This window comes from Scyliorhinus torazame, chromosome 31 (genome assembly GCF_047496885.1).
Source record: "Scyliorhinus torazame isolate Kashiwa2021f chromosome 31, sScyTor2.1, whole genome shotgun sequence".
Lineage (NCBI taxonomy): Eukaryota > Metazoa > Chordata > Chondrichthyes > Carcharhiniformes > Scyliorhinidae > Scyliorhinus > Scyliorhinus torazame.
This window is the reverse complement of record NC_092737.1, coordinates 29,092,128-29,109,195: the sequence shown is the minus strand read 5'-3', so window position 1 is coordinate 29,109,195 and position 17,068 is coordinate 29,092,128. Positions and strand designations below refer to the sequence as shown.

At 46.4% G+C, this 17,068-nt stretch overlaps 1 protein-coding gene across 1 annotated transcript in view; it reads right to left on the bottom strand.

The window, feature by feature from the left end:
• Positions 1 to 954: 954 nt before the first annotated feature.
• Positions 955 to 17,068, bottom strand: part of LOC140404600 (scavenger receptor cysteine-rich domain-containing protein DMBT1-like) — a 243,460-nt gene continuing 227,346 nt past the window's right edge. Inside the window, exons 20-22 of the mRNA XM_072493200.1 lie at positions 15,245 to 15,544; positions 4,396 to 4,503; positions 955 to 3,494 (exon numbers count right to left, since the gene is read on the bottom strand). Coding sequence (XP_072349301.1) covers positions 3,394 to 3,494; positions 4,396 to 4,503; positions 15,245 to 15,544 — 509 coding nt within the window. The 3' untranslated portion in view covers positions 955 to 3,393. The remainder of the gene's footprint in view (positions 3,495 to 4,395; positions 4,504 to 15,244; positions 15,545 to 17,068) is intronic.

Here is a 17,068-nt window from a genome sequence, read left to right as displayed (position 1 = left end):
AGAGTTTCTTATCTAGCTGTCTTTGCACACGTGCAGAGGGCCTCGCTCCTGGATAGCAGCGCGTGGGCCATCGCTTCACTGAGGTCATCTGCCTGGCAACAGAAGATAGCCGCCCATCATCTCCACTGGTAAAGCAAGGGGTCCACCGATAATCTCCACTTGCAACCCAAGATGGCCACCGATCATCTCCACTGGCAACCCAAGATGGACGCCGATCATCTCCACTAGCAACCCAAGATGTCCACCGATCATCGCCACTGGCAGCCCAAGATGGCCGTCGATCGACTCCACTGGCAATGGAAGATGGTCCACGAGCAGTGGGGGGAGGGTGATCGTGGCGCAGGCACAGTGCAGGTTGTCTTGTGCAGATTGGCCACATTCTCCCCACTGGATCTTATTAGGATGGTTTGGGAGATGGAGCAACAATTCCAGTTTGAATGGAAGCTGTGACGTTGCCGCCCTCCCCGCTCTGCTCTTCCCTTCGCTCCAGTGTCATCATTGCAGGATTTTTCAACAAGAGAGCAGAGTGACTCCCAACTCCCCCCCCCCCCCCCCCCCCCCCCGCCCATACTCATTTGGCCAAATGTATTTGCGGTGAACTAGTCGTCCCCAATCTACGTCTTAACCGCTTAACCAGACCAGCACATGTCTGGACGCCAAGGGGCAATTTACCTTGCCCAAACTACCTAACTCGCACATTTTTGGGGAAACCGGAGGAATTCTACGCACACACGGTACAAAGTGCCAACTCCACATAGACAGTGAGCCAGTACTGGAATTGAACCCTGGTTCATGCTGCTAACCACTGTGCCACCTGTGCTGACTTCAATTACCCAATCCCAGCAGCAGTTTTAAAAATCCAAATGAGTTTTCAATCCAATTAAACTCTATATTTAAATTTGTTCCATTGCTAATTGTGAACAAGCACAAATACACAAACGGGTGAGGCAGAGACTGATATAATGCAAGTATTTTAATTCAGAAAGCAATGCAATATATCTTGGAATGTTCAGGTAAATCTCAATGATGACCATTGACCACGTGTACATTTAAACCACGATGCAGTCCAAGGTGAATAGTCCTTGCAACAAAGTAGAAGTTTATCCTGAGATTGGACATTATCCATGAATCACAGCCAGCGATTCCAAACTCATATCTCACCTGATGCGCAAAAGGGCAGCAGGCCAGCATGAAGAGTTGGGTTTAACGAACACCAACGTGTGTTTGATTCTGATGGTGCACAAATTTCGCCCCTGCATCTAATAATTCGCAGGCAGAGAGACGCCAGGCTAAGGTTGTACAACACATTTGATCTTTTAATCCCATCTCTCTCTCCCTATGACACTGCCAGAACAAGCAAAGCACAGGGCGTAGTCGGCCACTCTGCCCCTCGTGCCTGCTGCAAAAAAAATTAAAATCGCTTATTGTTACAAGTAGGCTTCAAATGAAGTTGCTGTGCAAATCCCTTAGTCGCCACATTCCGGCGACTGTTCCGGGACGCTGTTACGGGAATTGAACGGTGCTGCTGGCCTACGTTGATCTGCTTTCAAAGACAGCGATTTAGACCTGTACTAAACAGCTCCGAGTTATTTCTCCTACAGCCAATAACATTATGGCTGATCTGATTCTCCCTTTACCTTGCCAAACAATTTGCTGTTGAAGTCCATAATGGAATCTGCTTCCACCACACACTCAAGCAGCACATTGCAGATAATATCCACCAACTACCTGAAAGATATTCCCTCATGATGCCCCCGTCGCTACCAATCTGAAATCTGTAAAGATTTAATCACCTACTAATAGTCGCATTGCAAGCATTGTTTGGCATCTTTGAATTTGTCTATATATGTGTTTCTGGAACATACCTCTTCATTCACCTGAGGAAGGAGCAGCGCTCCGAAAGCTAGTGACACCGAAACAAGCCTGTTGGACTTTAACCTGGTGTTGTAAGACTTCGTACTGCAATCTGAAATCGGCATTGTCGAATTTTCGTCCGTTCTGCCAACGTGCCGATTATCTGAAAACCAATCATGTCAGTCCTGGGACATGATCGCAGGAGTGCCTCGGAGTAGTGTCTGACGTCCATCCATCTTCAGCTGCATCAATGACCTACGGCCAGTTGGGCACCTTGGGGGAATTGGGTGCCTTACTGACCCAGTTAGTCACATTTTGGTTTAACATTTTACGTCCAATTCGTGACTCGTTCATTGTTTAAGGCCGCGCCCCTTAAAAGGACTGTTCTCCTAATTTGTACCTTAAGAGCAGCACGGTAGCACAGTTGTTAGCACAAGGGCAGCACAGTGGGTAGCACAGTTACGTCACAGCTCCAGCGTCCCAGGTTCGATTCCCGGATTGGGTCCCTGTCATCGTGGAGTCTCCAACCGTAATTAAGAAAGCAAATGCAATGTTGTCATTCATCTCAAGTGGCTTGGAATATAAAAGCAGGGATGTACTTCTGAAGCTTTATAAAGCATTAGGTAGGCCCCATTTAGAATACTGTGAGCAATTTTGGGCGCCAAACCTCAGGAAGGACATACTGGCACTGGAGCGGGTCCAGTGGAGATTCACACGGATGATCCCAGGAATGGTAGGCCTAACATACGATGAACGTCTGAGGATGCAGAGATTATATTCATTGGAGTTTAGGAGGTTGAGGGGAGATCTAATAGAAACTTACAAGATAATGAATGGCTTAGATAGGGTGGACGTAGGGAAGTTGTTTCCATTAGCAGGGGAGACTAGGACCCGGGGGCATAGCTTTAGAATTAAAAGGAGTCACTTTAGAACAGAGATGAAGAGAAATTTCTTCAGCGAGAGAGTCGTGGGTCTGTGGAATTCATTGCCACAGAGGGCGGTGGAGGCCGGGACGTTGAGTGTCTTTAAGACAGAAGTTGATAAATTCTTGATTTCTCGAGGAATTAAGGGGTATGGAGAGAGAGCGGGTAAATGGAGTTGAAATCAGCCACGATTGAATGGTGGATTGGAGTCGATGGGCCGAATGGCCTTACTTCCGCTCCTATGTCTTATGGTCTTATGGAGTCTGCACGTTCTCCCCGTGTGTGCGTGTGTTTCCTCCGGGCGCTCCTGTTTCCTCCCACAGTCCAAAGATGTGCAGGTTAGGTGGATTGGCCACCATGAATTGCCCTCAGTGTTAAAAAAAAAAGATTAGGTGGGGTTACTGGATTACAGGGATAGGGTGGAGGCGTGGGCTTGGGTGCTCTTTCCAAGAGCTGGTGCAGATTAAATGGGCCGAATGACCTCCTTTTGCACTGTAAATTCTTATGATTCAGTGATTCATTTGAGTTAGTTTATGTGGTTACTTATATCAAACACAATAGCTCGAAGCTCACAGTGAAAATGTTAACATCCTTAAAAGCAAGCATATCAGCATCGTTACGCAGCAAAGTCTTGACGTTTTGACGACGTAGTCTCTTTGTTGGAGATTGGATTCAGCAGAGTGAACGCCTGCGTAGATTCATCCAAGTCAAGAGATCCTTGAACAAACAGTAGAAAAATAAAACATGTTTATTGTGAGATAGGTCAGGTTGTGATGCCATGTATACCAGTGGGAACACTTAAATGTTCCACGGCTCCCTCTCCTGCGATAAATGTAGCCCGAATATCAACATTTCTGAATCACAGATATGTCGTAGAATCATTCCATCTCGGATTCGTCAGAATCGATGCAAGAATGGCAAATTTCAAAAGGGAGGCATTGCAGAAGGATGAGGGGGCTGTTGGGTGTTCACATCGGATTGTTGAAGTAACCATAAGCAAGCGGGATAACCGAACCCTGATGTATGCTCCACGGCAACACCTCAAACGATCACCCCATCTCCCTGCAGTGAAAATTGCTCTCCCCTGTGAACTTTGGGCTTTCTGGTGTATGTTCTGATGAACATAGAACATATAAATTACAGTGCAGAAGGAGGCCATTCGGCCCATCGAGTCTGCACCGGCTCTTGGAAAGAGCACCCTCCCCAAGGTCAACACCGCCCACCCTATCCCCATAACCCAGTCACCCCACACAACACTAAGGGCAATTTTGGAGACTAAGGGCAATTTATCATGGCCAATCCACCTAACCTGCACATCTTTGGACTGTGGGAGGAAACCGGAGCACCCGGAGGAAACCCACGCACACACGGGGAGGATGTGCAGACTCCACACAGACAGTGACCAAAGCCGGAATAGAACCTGGGACCCTGGAGCTGTGAAGCAATTGTGCTATCCACAAGGCTACCGTGCTGCCCATGAGTCGAAGGTGCAAAATTTTGGCGGCCCATCTACTTTCGCAGACATTTTGCCACAGGAGAGATTTTTTGAATGGGCGCCGTGAAATCGTTGCGGTTTGAAGCTTAAAATTCTTCAATAATGTAAAATTTGCTGTCTTACCTTTTGTCGTTTTTATTCTGACCACGACGACAATCGCCACAAGAACAATCAATAACGCCACGCCCACCACAGGGACAGAGCGGATCAATATTTTGGTCGAAGGTTTAGCTGTGAAAAGGAAAACAGATGTGTCAGAGAACTCGTTGTGTGTGTGTGATTATTTGTGTGTGTGTGTGTGACAGAGAGAGAGAGAGAGAGAGAGAGAGAAAGAGAGAGAGAAAAGATCAAAGAACAAAGAAAAGTACTGATGTGGAGATGCCGGCGTTGGACTGGGGTGAGCACAGTACGAAGTCTTACAACACCAGGTTAATGTCCAACAGGTTTGTTTCGATGTCACTAGCTTTCGGAGCGCTGCACCGTCCTCAGGTGAATCCTCAGAAATGTACAGCACAGGAATAGGCCCATCGGCCCTCCAAGCGTGCGCCGACCATGCTGCCCGTCAAAACTAAAATCTTCAACACTTCCGGGGTCCGTATCCCTCTATTCCGATCCTATTCTTGTATTTGTCAAGATGCCCCTTAAACGTCACTAACGTCCTTGCTTCCACCACCTCCTCCGGCAGCGAGTTCCAGGCACCCACTACCCTCTGTGTAAAAAACATGCCTAGTACATCTCCTATGAACCTTGCCCCTCGCACCTTAAACCTATGCCCATGAGTAATTGACCCCTCTACCCTGGGATAAAGACTCTGACTATGCCCCTCATAATTTTGTAGACCTCGATCAGGTCACCCCTCAACCTCCGTCGTTCCAGTGAGAACAAACCGAGTTTATTCAACCTCTCCTGATAGCTAATGCCCGCCATACCAGGCAGCATCTTGGTACATCTCTTCTGCACCCGCTCTAAAGCCTCCGCATCCTTCTGGTAGTGTGGCGACCAGAATTGAACACTTTACTCAAGTGTGACCTCACGAACGTTCTATGCATCTGCAACATGACTTGCCAATTTTTATTCTCAATGCCCCGGCCAAGGAAAGCAAGCATGCCGTATGCCCTCTGCCTTCTCCACTTGTATTGCCCCTTTCAGTGACCTGTGGACCTGTACACCAAGATCTCTCTGACTGTCAATATTCCTGAGGGGGTCTACCATTCATTGTATATTCCCTCCCAGTATTAGAATTTCCAGAATGCATTACCTCACATTTGGCCGTATTAAACTCCAGAGAGAGAGAGAGGGAGAGAGACAGACAGAGTGAGAGAGTTTCTATTTCGGTTTGAAGTGTGTTGCTTTGCGCAGTAATTGGGAAGGCAGTGGCCTCCTGGTATTGTCATCCGTAATCCAGGGACCCAACACCATAGTCTTGGGGAACCGCGTCGAATCCCAGACGTGGCAAGTGGTAAAATCTGAATTTCGCTTAAAAATAATCGACACATCTTTACATATCCAATTCTGTCTGAGAAAACATGGTGTTGGTTATTCCCAAGGCGTTTCAGAACTTGGGAGAGTCACCAGGGGGAGCATTGCAACGAATGACGACTGCTTCCCCAGCGATATATACCGGAGATTCAGAACTTACAGAGATGGTGGGCTGAACTGGAGGATCTGAAATAATGATCGTAATAAGCATTACATTCATTGTCCGTTTCAATGTCAGAACATGCAATCTTATGAAAATCCATTTTTGAGAGCGGGAACAATTCCTCCCACTCCACTCCTGTCCAGCCAAACACTCCTCCACATCCCCTCATTATTTTCAACATCTCTATCAAATCTCGTCAGACCATTCTTCTCTCGACGGACAACAGTTTCAGCCTCTCCAACCGGTCCCTGTCACTGAAGATTTAATGTTATATTTTAATAAAGTTGCATTAATTCTTTCGAGTAAACAGGACTTTGCATTATAGCCCATCGCTAATTTGCCTCAACTGAGTGGCAGGCCAGAGACACTAACGTCACATGTGTGCTGTCATATCTGGTACGGGAATTAGAGCGATCTCAGGTTCCAACTGGGTCACCGTCGCTGAGATCAGTTTTTCTATCCATGTTTTCCTTGTTTCATTCCTTAACGGGTGTGGATGTTCCTGGCCAGGCCCAGCATGTATATGTCGTCCCCTTCAGACGGTGGTGATGAACTGCCATCTTGGACCGCTGCAGTCCATGTGCGTAGACTGGGAGTTCAAGGATTTGCAGCCAACAACAGTGAAGGAACGGTGACATATTTCCAAGTCAGGATGCTGATTGACTCGGAGGGGAACCTTCAGGTGGTCGAGTTCCCAAGTGTCTGCTGCTCGTGTCCTTCTGGATGGGAGAGGTTGGGGGTTTCGAAGGTGCTGCTAAAGGAGACTTGGTGAGTCCCTGCAGTGCATCTTGTAGATGGTATACACGCTACCACTGCCTTCGGTTCTGGAGGGATTGAATATGTGTGGAAGGGAGAAAAATCACGCAGGGCTGCTCTGTCCTGGGTTATGTCGAGGTTAATGAATGTTTCAAAAAAAATTAAAGTACCCAATTATTTGTTATTCAATTAAGGGGAGATTTGGGCTGGCCAATTCACCTGCCCTGCACATCTTTGTGTTGTGGGGATGAAACTCACTCAGACACGGGGATACCCAAGGTCGGGATCGAACCCAGGTCACCAGACTCTTAAATGACCCTCTTATGGACTGGCCACTTTCACACTACACCCTGTATGGTTCATCCGATGCCAGTGCTTATGTAGTTACATTGTATATGTTGTGTTGCCCTATTATGTATTTTCTTTTCTTCCCTTTTCTTCCCATGCATTTAATGATCGGTTGAACTGCTCGCAGAAAAATACTTTTCAGTGTACCTCGGTTCACGTGATAATAAACACATCCAATCCAATCCAGTGAACGGCAGATGAAGTTTGATTTTGATCAATGTGAGGTGATGCATTCTGGTCGATCGAAGAGGAGAAGGACCTACTCAGTTAAGGGTAGGGAGTTGGGGAGAGTTCTAGAACAAAGAGATCGAGGAGTTCAGATTCATAGTTCCTTCACGTGGGGTCACAGGTGGACAGGGTGGTGAAGAAGACATTCGGCATGCTTGGTTTCATTCGTCAGAATACGGTGGTTGAGAAATGTTGCTGAAATTGCACAAGACATTGCCACACTTGGAATACTGTGTACAGTTCTGGTCCCCCTCTTATAGAAAGGATATTATAAAACTAAGAATAGTTCTGGAAATATTTGCTCGGATGCAAAAGAGAATTGATGGTGTGAGTTATAATTAGAGGCTGGATAGACTGGAGCTTTTTTCCTTGGAGCGTAGGAGGCTTAGGGGTGATCTTACAGAGGTCTATAAAATGATGAGGGGCATAGATAAGGCAGAAAAACAGCATATTTCCCTGAAGGGAGGGGCATCTTAAACTAGAGGGCATTGGTTTAAGGTGAGATTGAAGAGATGCAAATGGGTCCACAGGAGCAATTGTTTCACACATAGGGTGGTGAGCATCTGGTATGAGCTGCCAGAGGCAGTAGTAGAGGCGGGTACAATTTTATCTTTTAAACTGCATTTAGACAGTTACATGGGTAAGATGGATATCGAGCGATATTGGTCTAATGTGGGCAATTCGGATTAGCTTAGTGGTAAAACATGAGCGGCATGGACAAGTTGGGCCGAAGGGCATGTTTGCCTGCTGCAAACCGAAATGACTCTCTGATTGTATTATGCACCAAACAGAGGGCATTCTCCATGCGTAATACTTCCCTTCCAACACATATTTGTTTCGCATTGCTCATAACGTATAGCTTCCTTACTCTGCAGAAGGAGGCCGTCCAGCGCTGGGCGATTGCACCGTACCTCCGAAAGAATTGACCCACTCCTACGTCCAATCCACATAATTCAACCTAACCTACGGACACTAAGAGGCAGGTTTCCATGGACTTTCGGCATTGCCTGGACATCTTTGGACACTGATCCGCAATTATAATATGACCCATGCACATAATCTGCACATCTTTGGGCAGTAATAGGCAATTTTAGTTTGTACAATCCACCTAAGATGCAGATATTTGGACTGTGGGAGGAAACCTGCAAGTGCAAACTGGAAACAGTCACCCAATGTCGGAATTGTACCCGCGTGCCTGGCGCTATGAGACAACAGTGTGAGCTACGAGGGCGCCCGAATGACGTCCCCTTCAGAAGCTTCAGAACTCGAACTCATTCCTACATTTTCATTCGGCTTGGTTTTGCCAGATGCCTGTCTCGGTTCTCATTATACATATTTTGTTGCGTTGGGGCAGAAATATTCTTTATTATGCTACTGACAAGGTCCCTCATGGTAGACTGGTACAAAAGCTGAAGTCACACGGGATCAGGGGTGAGCTGGCAAGGTTGATACAGAACTGGGTAGGTCATAGAAGGAAGAGAGTTGTAATAGAAGGCTTCTCTAATTGGAGGGCTGTGACTCGTGGTGTTCCGCAGGGATCAGGACTGTGAGCTTTGCTGTTCGTAGTATATATAAATGATTTGGAGGAAAATGCAACTGGTCCGACGAGTAGGTTTGCAGACGACACAACGGTCGGTGGAATTGAGGATAGCGGTGAATGGTAGAATCTCAAGAGTATTGAAAGTCAGAGAGATCTCGGTGCACAGGTCCACAGGTCACTGGAAGGGGCAACACGGGTGGAGATGGTAGTGAAAAAGGCACACGGCATGCTTGCCTTCATTCGCTGGGGCGTTGAGTATAAGAATTGGTAAGTCATTGCGCAGGACAAGGAGACACAGCCTGAGTGAGTGAGACACAGAGAGTGAGAATTTAGTAGTTTGGTGCAGTGAGGTAACCAGGAAAGGTAAGTGGTTCATCTAATTCTGCTATTTTTCGGTTAAAAGTGCAGTGTAGATCAGTGTCTGATTGGCTGAAGCTGCCCCCACCCTAATTGCTGAGAGGCAGATATCTGGCAGTCACCTGAGTCCTGTTAAGCGGCACAAAGGTACACATTGTTTTCTTCTCTTTGACGTTTTAAAGTGAGTCATCCTAATGTCTGTATAAAAGGTAGACAGAAAGCGCACATTAGTAAGCGTTGCGCAGGTCAAGGACACGCAGCCTGAGTGAGAGAGACACAGACCGAGTGAGAATTTGGTAATTTGGTGCAGTGAGGTAATTCAGTGAAGAGTGGGAGAAGGTGCTTTTTCCCCACTGTATTGTTCTCTCTCTTTCTTCGGGCCTAATTTCGGGAGCCTTTCGGAGGAGGAGCAGTCTCTGCGAATATTAAAACCTAACGGTAACTTCCTGTTTTCCAGTTTTTTCCCAAAAGTGACGTCAGAGGGAAGCTGTGATCTGATTGGTTGATAGCAAATCTGCCCATAATTTAAAAAAAACACAGCTAAACTCAGAAACTTAAATTAAACTGATTAACTAATTAGTGATGGCTGGTCAGGTGATGTGCTTGAGCTGCTTGATGTGGGAGCTGGCAGATCCCATTGCGAGCTGCAGCGACCACAGCTGCAGTAAGCGTTGGCTGGTCGAAGATCTCCGGCTCTGAGATGATGAGCTGAAGTCTGAGCTTCAAACACTGAGGCACATCCGGGAGATGGTGACTTACCTGGACACTGTGTTTCAGGAGGCAGTCACACCTGTCAGAGTAAGTAGTTTAAATCCTGCCAGTGGCCAGGGACAGCAGGGTGTGACTGCAAGTCAGGCAGGTAAAGGGAACCAGCAGTCAGGGACTCAGGAGCCTCAGCCCTTGACTCTGTCCAACAGGTATGAGGCACTTGCTCTCTGTGTGGATGGCGAACAGGTCTGCAGGAAGGATGAGTCAGCTGACCAAGGCACCATGGTTCAGCAGGCCATTCAATGGGATGGAGTAAATAGGCAAGTTGTACTTGTAGGGGATTCTATTATCAGGGGATAGATAGTATCCTTTCTGAGCAGGATAAAGAGTCCCGCAGGGTATGTTGCTTGCCCGGTGCTAGGGTGCGGGGCACCTCTGACCGGCTTGAAAGGACACCGGAGAGGGAGGGGGAGGATCCAGTTGTTGTGCTCCATGTCGCTACCAACAACATAGGCAAGTCTAGGAAAGAGGACATGTTTAGAGATTTCAAAGAGCTAGGATTCAAATTTAAAAACCGGACCTCAAGGGTCATAATCTCCGGATTACTGCCCGAGCCACGTGCAAATTGCCATAAGGTGGCAAGAATAAGGGAAGTTAACACGTGGCTGAAAGAGTTGTGTGGGAAATAGGGCTTCCTTTTCATGGGACACTGGCATCAGTTTTGGGCACGGGGGGGGGGGGGGGTCTATACCGTTGGGATGGTCTCCACCTGAACTGAGCTGGGACCAGTGTTCTGGCGAAAAGAGTAAATAGGGTGGTCAAGGTCCACCACACTTAAGATAATGAATGGCTTTGAAAGAGTGGGTGTAGGGAAGTTGTTTCCATTAGCAGGGGAGAGTAGGACCCGGGGGCACAGCCTTAGAATAAAAGGGAGTCACTTCAGAACAGAGATGAGGAGATGAGGAGAACGAGTGGTGCGTCTGTGGAATTCATTGCCACAGAGGGCGGTGGAGTCCGGGACGTTGAGTGTCTTCAAGACAGAAGTTTATAAAGTCTTGATTTATCGAGGAATTAAGGGCTATGGAGAGAGAGCGGGTAAATGGAGTTGAAATCAGCCATGATTGAATCGTGGAGTGGACTCGATTGGCCGAATGGCCTTACTTCCGCTCCTATGTCTTATGGTCTTATGGTATTACGAAGGGAAAAAAAAGGGACTGTCAGTAGAGAATTAAAGGTGCTATATTTAAATGTGCGCAGTGTACGGAACAAGGTAGATGAGCTTGTGGCCCAGATTGTGACTGGCAGGTATGATGTGGCAGGCATCACAGAGACATGGTTGTAGGGGGTTCAGGACTGGCATTTAAACATCCAGGGATTCACAACCTATCGAAAAGACAGAGAGGTGGGCAGAGGGGCCGGGGTTGCCTTGTTAATTAGGAATTAAATTAAATCAATCGCACTAAACGACATAGGGTCAGATGATGTTGAGTCTGTGTGGGTAGAGTTGAGGAACCACAAAGGCAAAAAAAACATAATAGGAGTTATGTACAGACCTCCTAACAGTGGTCAAGACCGAGGGCACAAAATGCACCACGAAATAGAAAGTGCATGTCAGAAAGACAAGATCACAGTGGTCCTGGGGGACTTCAATAAGCAGGTGGACTGGGTAAATAATTCTGCCAGTGGACCCAAGGAAAGGGAATTCATGGAATGTTTACAGGAGGGATTTTTGGAACAGCTTGTGATGGAGCTCACGAGGGAACAGACCATTCTGGACTTAATGTAATGTAATGAGCCAGACTTGATTAAAGATCTTAAAGTAAGGGAGCACTTAGGAGGCAGTGACCATAATATGGTAGAAATCAATCTCCAATTTGAAAGAAAGAAGGTAGAATCAGATGTAAAGGTTAAATAAAGGTAACTACAGGGGCATGAGGGAGGAACTGACGAAAATCGACTGGGAGCAGAGCCTAGTGGGAAAGACAGTAGAACAGCAATGGCAGGAGTTTCTGGGAGTAATTGAGGACACAGCACAGAGGTTCATCCCAAAGAAAAGAAAAGTTATCAGAGGGGGCATTAGGCAGCCATGGCTGACAAAGGAAGTTATGGAATGCATCAAAGCAAAACAGAAAGCCTATAATGTGGCAAAGAGTAGTGGGAAGTCAGAAGATTGGGAAGGCTACAAAAACAAACAGAGGATAACAAAGAGAGAAATAAGGAAAGAGAGGATCAAATATGAAGGTAGGCTAGCCAGTAACATTAGGAATGATAGTAAAAGTTTCTTTAAATACATTAAAAACAAACGGGAGGCAAAAGTTGACATTGGGCCGCTCCAAAATGACGCCGATAATTTTGTGATGGGAGACAAGGAAATAGCTGACGAACTAAATAAGTACTTTGAGTCAGTCTTCACAGTAGAAGACAAGAGTAATATCCCAACAATTCCGGACAGTCAGGGGGCAGAGTTGAATATGGTAGCCATCACAAAGGAGAAAGTGTTAGAGAAACTAAGAGGTCAAAAAATTGATAAATCTCCGGGCCCAGATGGGCTGCATCCTAGAGTTCTAAAGGAGGTAGCTGAATAAATAGTGGAGTCGTTAGTTATGATCTTTCAAAAGTCAATGGAGTCCCAAGGCAAGACCCAGAGGATTGGAAAATCGCTGTTGCAACCCCCCTGTTCAAGAAGGGAACAAGGAAAAAGATGGAAAATTACAGGCCAATTGGCCTAACCTCGGTTGTTGGCAAGATTCTAGAAACCATTGTTAAGGATGAGATTTCTAAATTCTTGGATGTGCAGGGTCAGATTAGAACAATTAAGCATGGATTTAGTAAGGGGAGGTCGTGCCTGACAAACCTGTTAGAGTTCATTGCAGAGATAACAAATAGATTAGCCCAAGGAGAGCCAATGGATGTTATCTATCTTGACTTCCAAAAGGCCTTTGATAAAGTGCCTCACGGGAGACTGCTGAGTAAAATAAGGGCCCATGGTATTCGTGACAAGGTACTAACATGGATTGCCGATTTGCTGTCAGGCAGAAGGCAGAGAGTTGGGATAAAAGGTTCTTTTTCTGAATGGCAACCGGTGACTAGTGGTGCCCCGCAGGGTTCAGTGTTGGGGCCACAACTGTTCTCTTTATATATTAACGATCTAGATGATGGGACTGGGGGCATTCTGGCTAAGCTTGCCGATGATACAATGATAGGTGGAGGGGCAGGTAGTATGGAGGAGGTGGGGAGGCTCCAGAAAGATTTAGACAGTTTAGAAGTGTGGTCCAAGAAATGGCTGATGAAATTCAACGTGGGCAACTGCGAGGTCTTGCATTTTGGAAAAAAGAATGGAGGCATGGACTATTTTCTAAACGGTGTCAAAATTCATAATGCTGAAGTGCAAAGGGACTTGGGAGTCCTAGTCCAGGATTCTCTAAATGTAAACTTGCAGGCTGAGTCCGTAATTAAGAAAGCAAATGCAGTGTTGTCATTCATCTCAAGAGGCTTGGAATATAAAAGCAGGGATGTAGTACTGAAGCTTTATAAAGAATTAGGTAGGCCCCATTTAGAATACTGTGAGCAATTCTGGGCCCCACACATCAGGAAGGACATACTGGCACTGGAGCGGGTCCAGCGGAGATTCACACAGATGATCCCAGGAATGGTAGGCCTAACATACGATGAACGTCTGAGGATCCTGGGATTATATTCATTGGAGTTTAGGAGGTTTAGGGGAGATCTAATAGAAACTTACAAGATAATGAATGGCTTAGATAGGGTGGACGTAGGGAAGTTGTTTCCATTAGCAGGGGAGAATAGGACCCGGGGGTACTGCCTTAGAATAAAAGGGATTCACTTTAGAACAGAGATGAGGAGAAATTTCTTCAGCCAGAGAGTGGTGAGTCTGTGGAATTCATTGCTACAGAGGGCGGTGGAGGCCGGAACGTTGAGTGTCTTTTAGATAGAAGTAGATAAACTCTTGATTTCTCGAGGAATTAAGGGCTATGGAGAGAGAACGGGTCAATGGAGTTGAAATCAGCCATGATTGAATGGTGGAGTGGACTCGATGGGCCGAATGGCCTTACTTCCTTTCCTATGTCTTTTGGTCTTCTGGTCGTATGGTCATGTTGCAGCTGTATAGAACCTTAGTTAGGCCACACTTGGAGTATCGTGTTCAATTCTGGTCGCCACACTACCAGAAGGATGTGGAGGCTTTAGACAGGGTGCAGAAGAGATTTACCAGGATGTTGCCTGGTATGGAGGGCATTAGCTATGAGGAGCGATTGAATAAACTCACTGGAACGACGGAGGTTGAGGGGCGACCTGATAGAGGTATACACAATTATGAGGGGCATAGACATAGTGGATAGTCAGAGGCCTTTGCGCAGGGTAGAGGGGTCAATTACTAGGGGGCATAGGTTTAAGGGGCGAGGGGCAAGGTTTAGAGGAGATGTTCGAGGCACGTTTTTTTTACACAGAGGGTAGTGGGTGCCTGGAACTCGTTGCCGGAGACGGACGATAGTGACATTTGAGGGGCATCTTGACAAATACATGAATAGAATGGGAATAGAGGGATACGGACCCAGGAAGTGTGGAAGGTTTTAGCTGAGACGAGCAGTATGGTCTGCACAGGTTTGTATGGTCGAAGTGCCTGTTCCTGTGCTGTACTTTTTTTTGTTCTTTGTTCTAACACTTGCTCTAATTGATGGTGACATGTAACAGAAATCGAATGTCATTAATTGCATACCAATCTTTTTTTAACGCCTTCCATGTGACATGGGAATCGCCGGCTGGACAAAAATTCATTTCCCATCCCTAATTGTCCCTTGAAGGGGGGCAGGTTATGAGTCCTAACATATTGCTGTATGAGTCCAGAGACAGATGTAGGACAGACCAGGTAAGTATGGCCAATTTCCTTCCTTTCAGGATATTGGTGAAGCAGATAGATTGTGCACGTCAATCGATAATCGTCTCGCTGTCATCGTTAGACCTTTAATCATTGAGGTATATTCAATTCAAATTGCAGCAGCCATGGTGAAATTCGAACGGGAGTTCCCAGTGTATTAACCAGGGTTGTGCTAATCACCAATCCAACGGCATGGGCTCAAATTCAGGGAAGGAAATCTACTGCTTTTACCTGGCACTGGCAGACATATGTCTCCAAACACACTACAACAGGCTTCACCATTAACTGTGCTCGACAATGACTGAGTCAAGCCATTCCGTGCAAGGTTAACCGCGGATGGACTGCACTCTGCTGGCTTGGTCACTGCCCTGAAGCAATGAGGCATTATGTGCAACGAAATCCATTCATTCCTTGTGCCCTGCATTGATTTCGCTCATCTTCAAGATGCAAAACCTTCATCACACCTTCTCACAGTCTCAGCAAGTACACGGCCACTTACATATCACACGGATTTGCACAGCCTCGCTAGCTGTGAAAGAAATCCACACCCCGGACGCATCCCTTTCATAGAGGCAGCTGTAATTTCCTCCGCTATTAGCGTTTAGATTGCTGAGAGTAAATGTTACAGCAATCTCGCTGGGACTGAGCACCTTTACTTCAGTGGCATTTGAGTCTTTCATCAATTTGAATCGACCGTCCACGTAATCATTCGGAGTTGTGCAGGTGAACCTGATAGAACCTCCGGCCACGTGTACCAGAATATCAGGATCCTGAGAGATGGTGGGTCGCTCCAATACATCTGAAATGAACACGACATTGTATTGTTACACCAATTAGCAACTGCAGAAATATTCATCTCTGTAAATCTCCATTCACGATGCTCAATTGTAATAGTTAGACAATCAGTTCGACCGTATAAAAACTCTCATTCTTCAAAGTATTATTCAGGCGAGCAAATCAATTGTCAAATTTCGTTAAGATACCACGTGAATCTTTTCGTACGGGAGGGAGACTGAAACCGCCAAACTACAGGCCCGGTGGCACACACATGTGCTCACAAGATGCACATCGCGAATCAATAGCTTATCATGTGAGTAGAAGCTGAGGGCATCACGGTGGCACAGTGGTTAGAACTGCTCCATCGCTGGTCAGGGACCCGGATTAATTGCGGCCTCCGGTGACTGTGTGGAGTTTGCACGTTCTCCCCTTTCTGCGTGGGCTTCCCACAGTCCAAAGATGTGCACGTTAGGTGGATTGTCCCCTAAGTGTCAAAAGGTTAGGTGGGGTTATTGGGTTACCTGGACAGGGTGGAGCTGTGGGCATATGCTGGTGCAGACTCAATGGGGCGAACGACCTATTTCTGCCCCGTAGGCTTTCTATGTCTCTGGGTCACGAATTTAGGAGGTTGAGGGGCTATATCATTGCCACGTAAAGAATATTGAGATAGCTGGATCAGCTAACGTGGAGAAGATGCTTCGACTGATAGGAGAGACAGGAACACGAGGACACAGCCTTAAACTGAAGGGACACTCCTTTACAACTAAGATGAGGTGGATATTTCCTCAGACAGAGGGTGGTGAATCGCTGGAACTCTTTGCCGCAGAAGGCTACGGAGGCCAAGTCACTGAGTGTCTTTAATACAGCGATAGATAGGTTATTCATTAATATTGGGAACTAGTGGTTATGGGGCTGAGAAAGATATCACTCAGGATCGAAAGGCGGAGCAGACTCTTAAAGATTAGCCACTCTTATACATGATGGTCTTATGTGGTGAGGAAAATGTTGGAAGCTATTATGAAGTATTTTAAAGTAACATTCTTCCATGAGCTCCAAGTAAGCCAACGTGGATTTGGGCCAAACTAAATCTTCACAAAATACACGATGAGGCGTTGTGTCATTTAAGATGACGAGCAATGCCTTTCAATCAGGGGCAGGAACTGGAATAAAACAGCAGCAACGGGGTAAGCTGCCAAATAAATAGTGGTTCGGATTTTTTTATTTGAAAGATATGGGGTGATTATTTCATGATCACCTTTTTGGGGCTCAAACATTCTTGAACTGAGGTCAAACAAGCTCCTCTTAACAAGATTGGAGTTCAGGTCACTATTGCTAATTGTCCTCCCCTCCAACATCTCCCTGAGCTAATGTGGATAGATTTGGCAATCTCTCTGATCACTCAATGAACATGCCTGGCCGGTACCTTTTCGCATGTCAAGGAGACACAGCCAGAGTGAGACATATCCAGAGTGGGAATTTGGAACTTGGTAATTTGGTGCAGTGAGGTAATTAGGTGCAGAGTGGGAGAAGGTACTTTTCCCCTAAT